Consider the following 7,813-nt stretch of genomic DNA (forward strand, 5'->3'; position numbering starts at 1 on the left):
AAGAAATATATCAGGTGAAATCAAGTGAATCTTGTGTACCACATTACTTATTTATCCTATTTGTCACATTATACAAATTATAACAAATCTTAACAGGTCATGGGCCCAGTATTGCTTAAAACAATTCTGGTTTGTTAATTTGTTTTGTGTAATGTGTTATATCAGGTGTGTTGGAGCCATGGGGAAAGATACGGACCATATTACAACGTTAAAATCGGCAGAGGACTTTCCCCTATGGTCAAAAGAAATTAAGCACTATTTCCACTATCAAGAAATATGGGATGTTGTAGAAGGTACGAAGGTTTTAGAAGATATAGACATCGCACAGATAGAAGAAAGGAAAAGGTGGAAAAAAAGTGATGGTCAAGCGTCCACCACTATTCTAAGTACAATTGATCCTTCAGTGAAAAGACACATTTTATCATGTGAAACAGCATCTGAAATGTATACCAAACTGAAGAGTATCTATGAGCAGGATACTGCTCAACAAAAATGTGTACTTCTCCGATCCTTCTACAATTACAAGTATAATCCATCCAAAGATGCCCAGGAGAATATAGCCATTATTGAACATATTCAATATAGATTGAATGCTTTAAAACAACCAATAGATGATACCATGGTGTGTGAGAAGATTTTGGATACCATACCTAAAGAATGGGACCATATAAATTCAGCTTGGGAGGCCACGGAAGCAAATAAAAGAACACTATCAAACCTGACCAGCCGATTGGCTAAAGCGGCAGGAAAATCAGGACATGAAGGACCAGAAGAAGAAAAGAAAACTGTGTGCTACCGAGCTGAAGCTAGCAGATACAAACCAAAAAAGAAGGTATGTTACAAATGTGGTCAACCCGGACATTATCAGCGTTTCTGTCCAGAAAACCAAAAAAACAAGGCATATCCCCCATGCAAAATATGTTCAAAAACAAATCACCCAGAAAATGCTTGTCATTTTGAACCCGGAGACAAATTCTACGACTCAAAAAAACCACAATCGCAAAAGAGGACTTGGACAGAGTCACAAGGTGGCTCCTCAAAATCAAATGAACAAAAAGAGTATAAAAAACCAAAATATGATAATAAAGGTGACAAGAGATCACACTCTTCTGAAAAGGGGAGAAAAGTAAGTACAGAAACAAAATCAAACCATGGTGAGCTGTGTGCTACCAGTAATAACTCAGGCAAAAATATCGTTGGTGGAGAGCTGTGTGCTTCCATAGCAATAAAATGCGAGAAAAGAAACTGTCAGCAATCTTGCTGTGTAAACGTAACAGATTCAAGCTCCTCTCATGTCTGTACACAATTCTGTGTAGACAGTGGATGCACAGCCCACATGACCGATAATGTGGAAATAATAAAACACTCTACTCCCACCAACGATGTTATAAAGACTGCCAAAAAGGAATTAAGCATGAAATCCTTATGTAGAGGTAAAATGATAACTGACCAACTTGGCTCACAGAACATACGTTTTGTTCCAGACCTAGACCGAAATCTGCTATCTGTTTCAACAATTACCGAGCAAGGAAAATCTGTGTGTTTTACAAAAGATGGAGTACAAATAATCAAAGGCAATATTAAAATACCAAAAGAAAACATTCTGGTGGAAGGAACAAAAACGACAAAAGGACTATTTATGGTAAATCTACATGTAGAGAAGGAAAATTTATCTCTATTGACAGAGAAAGTAAGTGAAAGTGAAGCTATCATTCTGCACAGAAAAATGGGACATATGGGTATGCAAAATGTGAAGAGATTACCCAAACTTTGTGCGAAGTTGTTATTGACAGTCGGTTACTGCGAATTAGCCGTTGGGCACTATGCGCCGTCACAACTGCGAATATTACGCCGAGTCATAATAAGCAGTCACGACTGCGGCCAAGAATGTCACACTATTCGCAGTCACTAACTGCAAATAAATAGAAAAGCATTACCAACAGTCATAACTGTGGCCAAGCATTTGGTCACTATTCGCAGTCAAAAACAGGGATCTCTTTCCAATCGTGTAGATGAAGCTCTATGGCAGAGGCTTTCTACTCTAATTACACTGACGATGCTTTACGCCGACTCGCAATCTTTATTTGTAGAATTAAAAGAAAACCACTAAATAAACCTAAATGCAGGACCAACCGGAAATTATTGAAGATCTGGGTTTTCGATATATCGAATGGACCTCCTCTCCATCGCCCCTTCCCCTTCGTTTTCTTCTTCTTCCATTCCATACTTCTTTCGGTCGGTTCGCTTTGCGCGGGAAGTAGCGGTCAGTAGGCTCCGGCAACAGTGCATTATTTTTAGTTTAATGATTAAACAACATCTCTAACAAGATTCTGAGCGTTCAGAAGTGTTCTTCAGATTATGAGAACAGTAAGTAATTGAATCGTTTATCCTTCGTCGTTAATATACAAGGAAGGAATGAAGTGATTCCTTCCAGTGAGGTTGAGGTTATAATAGCCTTTCATTCATTTCATTCATTGAAGCCTTATTCTCGTTCTGTTTTTTGAAGGCTTTGCTGGCTTGCTGACATGGATTTGGAGGCCTCTGAAGAAGAGTTTAATGAAACTATTCCAAAGTTGAAGGAGGGCGCGCTGTATAGGTCATATGCAGACTTCGAACATGCCTTGGAAAAGTACATGGTTGAGACATCCACTGTGTACACCCACAGCAGTGGGACCCTGGCTTCAACTCACAACGAGAATCTGAAACCAAGGAGTTTTTTCGTGAAGCCAGAACTCAAGTACAAGACATTATTAGTTTGTTGTAAGCACTTCGGTCAGAAGAAAGTAAACAAAAATCTCACCGGCCAGCGACCGAATCAAAAGCAAGTGCAGTTTGTTGCTACCTAATGTTTCTGCTTGTTGACTTTGTAAATGTTTTACACCAACATTTGTTTTCTGTTTCAGAACCTTCAAAATGGGCTGTTGCTCTAAGTTGAGAGTTAATGCTACACCCGAAGGATTCCTTATCGTTCAAACATTCCTAGAGGAACACCAAAACCACCCTATGGAACCCGAACTCTTTGCCATGTATCCTGAGAGGCGCCACCTAGATCCTGAAGAACAGACTAAAGTGGAAGAAATGCTTGGGGCGAAAGCCAAAGCTATGCTTATCCAAGCAACCCTTTCAAAATTCACTACCCCCCAAGACATTGCTAATGTCAGGTACATCAGTTGTCTCAAAGTTGACTCCCATAAGCGTGTACTAAATTGCCTATCATTTAACTATCCCAATATTACAGGACCCGTCTGCGACTCCAGGAGGAAAAAAGGTATGGTTCGGAGACTGAGCATCTATTTGCCGTGTTAGAAGAAATCAATCAGTCTCCTGGAGGTACAATTATTATTGGAGAAGAGCAAGATAAAGAATCTGAAGATTCTGAAGACGAGGAGGAGAATCTACCTGAGAAGAAGAAGAAAATAATGTTCATTTTCTTTCAAACACCTGAAATGGCAAAAAATTTTAAGGAGTATCCCGAAGTTGTGGGAATGGACACCACATACTGTGTGAACAAAAATAATATGCCTCTTGTAGTCTTCAGAGTAACTGACCGTCATGGGCAAGGTAAGCCGGCAGGCTACTGCCTAGTTTCTAATGAGAAGTTAGACATCATGAGGCAATCTGTCTTGGCTTTCAAAGAAGCCAACTCTGAATTTATTGATAAGGTTCAAACAATTGTTGTGGACAAAGACTACAACGAAATAACTGTGCTAAAAGAAATTTTACCTTGGGTGCATATTCATTTGTGCAGTGTGCATGTACTTGAGACTTTTAAGAGAGCCACAAAAGAAGAGGCAGACAAAGATAAAGTCAGGGAGATCCTGCAGAATATGGTGTATGCTCTAACAAGTGAGAGGTATCAAAAGAGCTTTGAAGAACTCCAAGAGCATGCATCAGAGAAATTCCTGAACTATTTTGAGGAAAACTGGCAGAATTACGGGTCGGCTTGGTCTTGTTTTGAGCGGCTCAATTCTTTAAACCTTGGTCAGAGAACCAACAATTCCGTGGAATCCCACAACCAAAAAATTAAGACTTTGTTGAGTAAAAGAAGCAGTTTGGCTGAGTTGGTAAAGGGGCTCTTGGTGTTGCAAGTAAGTAGTGATTCGGTGACGAACTACAAAGATTTCCTTGGTATCATGAAGGTGTCATACCGAACCGATACAAAAGACCCCATAGTGAAAAAAAATTTGGCGTCTGCTACATCATTTGCTGCGGAGTGTATCCGGATAGAATATGAAGAGGGGCGGAAACGGTTGGGCTTACCAGAGAATATCAATTTTAGGAACTGGAAGCCATCCGAAAATAAATGCCCCTGCCCAATTTATTGTGAGCGACGCCTACCCTGCCGCCACATGTTTACCCTTCGCCTTTTAAAAGGTAATGTTTTTTACTTTGTTCTATTATTTCATTTTGTATCTGTTTTATTTGAGATTTGAGATTAAAATGTATACCTTGTACTACTTGCAGGTGTAGATGTTTTCTCGCCTGCAGACGTGCCAGCAAGATGGCAGAAGCTAACAGTAGAGGGATTTCGAGAAAGAATTGATGAACCTCCTGCCTCATCATACATTCCTGAAGGTTTCATTGGCACTGAAGTGCTCAAGACAGGAGGGAAACCGCTTAGCCAGAATCAAAGATATAAGCAGGCCTCTGAGTTAGCCTTGGAAGCCGCCCAACTAATTGCACTCCATGGTGGCAAAGATTATGCTAAAAAGATGAAGATCTTAGACCAAATGATGAAAATCTGGCGTCGAGGCAAAGATGTTGTTATTTTGGAAGCTGTAGGAGACAGTGAGGGTGGCGGTCTTATTGTTGAAATCAGTTCTGGTAAGATTTAATAAGTTTATGAAAAGACCATTTTTGTTAAAGCTGCATGTGTTTCCTATTTAGTCGTGTTCTATGGCATTGCAAGTTACACTTCCAATCATAATGTAATGTGATTTATTTGAGATGTTGCTTCAAGTGAGAATGATAAGCCTCCTAATGTTCCTGATACATCTGATGGTTCCGTCAATGACAACTTACAGAAGCCCAGTGTTGTGAATCACGATGCATCCTTTGAAACTGAGAATCACTGCAGTGCTGGTACTGTTCAGTTTGACATACTTTATTGTTAAAATATACATGAAGTCGTAAAATGTCCAAATGATTGTGGCTTTGTATGTTATTTTGCATTAAAACTGTAGTCTTTTATCTTTTCAGATGATGGAACCGGTGACATTGATGTGCATGTGAATTCTGGTAAGTAAAAGCTTCGGACATCTGTTCTAATATCAGTGTTTGGTTTTTTGATTGAGTTGGTTTACACTACACTATCAAAATGTGTTGTATAATAATGTGAAAAATTTAAAAATTATCACTGTGCTCTAGATTTTGGAGAAAGCATTCCTACTAATGCGCACTTGGATACTGCAGACCCCAAAAATTGCAACGCCCAGACGAATAAAGCGATTAAGGAAGTTCTAGGAGGTAAAAGTTTTGAAATTTACATACATACAGTATTGCATACTTCAAACTGCATTAATCAGAGTACTTTTCTTCCTTCTGTACAGTGTCTCAAAATAGGAAATACTATCCTTTGTCAAAGGATATGTTAAACCAAATGGAAGTGCCCAAAAGTTTAAAAATTAGAGGTAGACCTAAGGGTCGCGTTTTGACTAAGATTGGTCTAAGAAAAACAAGTAAAGAGAAAGGTAGGTGAATTTATTCAACCTGATGTCATTCATTGCACTTTTAAATCAATGATTTGATTGTGTTATCTTTCTTTTCACAGTTGAGTGTCATGTCTGCTCTGAGATGGGAAGGTGGAAAGAGTCACGAATGAATGTGCATGGTGAAACCAAGCTCATGTTATTGTGTCCCTCCTGTTTAAGTATGCAAACATTTCCTTACATTTCTGTTTGTATTTATTGTCAAATCTTGAATATATCTATCTATATCTGTAATAATGTTTTGTAACAGTGGTGTTTGAAAGTAATATAGTTCCCAATGAAGATGGTATAATTGAGGAATTTGATTCGGAAGAGGATGATAATTTTGAAAATGCATGCTCTGATGCTCAAAACAGTCCTGCAAGAGCCGCTCCATCAGAGAAGCAGGACCCAGATATAATTTGCATTTCATCAGATGATGAGGATCAAACAGCACATCAAATGCATACTGCAGTCTCAGATGTAAAGAGTAAGTGCATATTTTTGGCTTAGCACATATACCCACTATACATGTCATTCAAGCATATTAGACTTCTTTGAAATTTTGCTTCTAGTGGCAGGACTCAAAACAATGTAATTAATTTAATACTGTTACTTTTCTTTTGTTACCCAATGGAAGTTGAGACTGATGCAGACTTATCTGACGTGTCGATGGCACCACAGTCACGGGGTCTGTCAGAGTCAAATTCAACTGGACTTGGTAAGACATCTATTCCCAGGTTCTGTAGCAATTCCAACTGTAAAAGGTAAAATTTGTCTTTTTTTAAATCAAGTGCTCTATTGTCATAGGGGAAACTGAATCATTTAACTCACTACAGCCAACTAATCCATCAATCACAACAAATTCAACAGGTCAGTGTAACACATACATTCCCACATGCTTCTGTGGCAATCTTTCTGATAGGTAATAACTTTGTTTTTAATTGAAAATTCTCTTGTTACAGGGGAAAATGATTATGATAAAGAGTTGGCTGAATTGTGGACAGTAATACAGTCAAATGAGCGATTGAACATGCCAAATACAAGAAAGTGCGATACATACATTCCCAAATGCAATTGTGGCAATTTTTGTGAAAGGTAAACTGTTTTATCATTACAAGATTTTGAGAAATCCGCTTCTATTTTTATTGCTAGTTATTGTTTTTACATTGTGAATTTTCAGGCGGACATCCGAGAGGCCTGGAGGACCCAACTTTGGGAGAGACTTCTTCAGATGTCCTATTCAGTGCCCAAAGAAAATATTCCGTTGGGTTGACACACTTTACAACGTTGCTGGATCATCAGGAACCCTCCCGCCCAAAACCCCCACCAAAAAGAACTCCTCCAAATCTCTCAGAAAAACCCCAACCAAAACACCCTCCAAATCTCAGTCTAAAACTCCCTCCAAATCTCAGTATAAGACACCCACCAAATCCCAGCCTAAAACTGCACGTAAAACTGTTTCTAAGAATCCACTGAAAATTATTTGCCAAAACCCCTCACAAACTGCCTGCATGTGAATTTTCTCTGTAGCATTCCACTTGGTAATCTGTTCAATTTGTTTCATGTCTGTCTTTTTAATTTCAGATCAAAATGACGTATGCTTCTGTGGAGTTCCTGTAGTAAAGTAAGTCAATTTTCCCCTTTTGTTGTTTTTTTCTTTACTATTCCGAATGTCTAAGTTTCATTTCAATCTATAGGAGGAAGGTTTATTTTGGTGATCATGTTGGGAAAATGGTCAGCATTTGTGGAAAAGATCCAGTTGTTTGCACATTTAAAAACTACACTGAGAAGCCAGGTACTACTTTGGTTCTTAATTAGTGGTTGCAACAATTTTTGTGTTAATTTTACTTATTCCTAACTTTGATCTCTTAACAGCTGCTACGTCTGGATTTATTGTTCCTCCTTTAGAACAAAGACAGAATGTGTCTGTTCGAAGAAAAATAGGTATTTCAATTAACTTTGTAGACGAGGAGTAAATTTTTAACTCAGCCATGCTTTCACTCTGAGCATCTCCACATTTGTTTCGGACTGGTTCAAAAAGTTTTTATTTGATGAAACATCAAGTAAAGTAAGTGGTCACTTTTAGACCCCCATGAGTAAGACAAGAATAGGATATTTTCCTT

General features: G+C 38.5%; 2 protein-coding genes across 2 annotated transcripts in view; both read left to right on the top strand.

Moving 5' to 3' along the window:
• Nucleotides 1-2,831: 2,831 nt before the first annotated feature.
• LOC127748745 (uncharacterized) lies at nucleotides 2,832-3,827 on the top strand (the record flags this gene model as incomplete). Its single annotated transcript, XM_052263504.1, has 2 exons — nucleotides 2,832-3,161; nucleotides 3,239-3,827. Coding segments are annotated over exons 1-2 (837 nt in total), but the record flags the coding sequence as incomplete, so codon positions are not given.
• LOC113215848 (uncharacterized) overlaps nucleotides 3,801-7,813 on the top strand; it is a 10,513-nt gene continuing 6,500 nt past the window's right edge. Inside the window, exons 1-14 of the mRNA XM_052263493.1 lie at nucleotides 3,801-4,374; nucleotides 4,465-4,824; nucleotides 4,948-5,082; nucleotides 5,200-5,238; nucleotides 5,368-5,466; nucleotides 5,550-5,690; nucleotides 5,771-5,869; nucleotides 5,959-6,176; nucleotides 6,321-6,408; nucleotides 6,498-6,560; nucleotides 6,653-6,785; nucleotides 6,871-7,314; nucleotides 7,388-7,485; nucleotides 7,566-7,634. Coding sequence (XP_052119453.1) covers nucleotides 3,828-4,374; nucleotides 4,465-4,824; nucleotides 4,948-5,082; nucleotides 5,200-5,238; nucleotides 5,368-5,466; nucleotides 5,550-5,690; nucleotides 5,771-5,869; nucleotides 5,959-6,176; nucleotides 6,321-6,408; nucleotides 6,498-6,560; nucleotides 6,653-6,785; nucleotides 6,871-7,207 — 2,259 coding nt within the window. The 5' untranslated portion in view covers nucleotides 3,801-3,827 and the 3' untranslated portion in view covers nucleotides 7,208-7,314; nucleotides 7,388-7,485; nucleotides 7,566-7,634. The remainder of the gene's footprint in view (nucleotides 4,375-4,464; nucleotides 4,825-4,947; nucleotides 5,083-5,199; nucleotides 5,239-5,367; nucleotides 5,467-5,549; nucleotides 5,691-5,770; nucleotides 5,870-5,958; nucleotides 6,177-6,320; nucleotides 6,409-6,497; nucleotides 6,561-6,652; nucleotides 6,786-6,870; nucleotides 7,315-7,387; nucleotides 7,486-7,565; nucleotides 7,635-7,813) is intronic.

Source organism: Frankliniella occidentalis, unplaced genomic scaffold, assembly GCF_000697945.3.
Source record: "Frankliniella occidentalis isolate FOCC.00 unplaced genomic scaffold, Focc_3.1 Scaffold12, whole genome shotgun sequence".
NCBI classification, from domain to species: domain Eukaryota; kingdom Metazoa; phylum Arthropoda; class Insecta; order Thysanoptera; family Thripidae; genus Frankliniella; species Frankliniella occidentalis.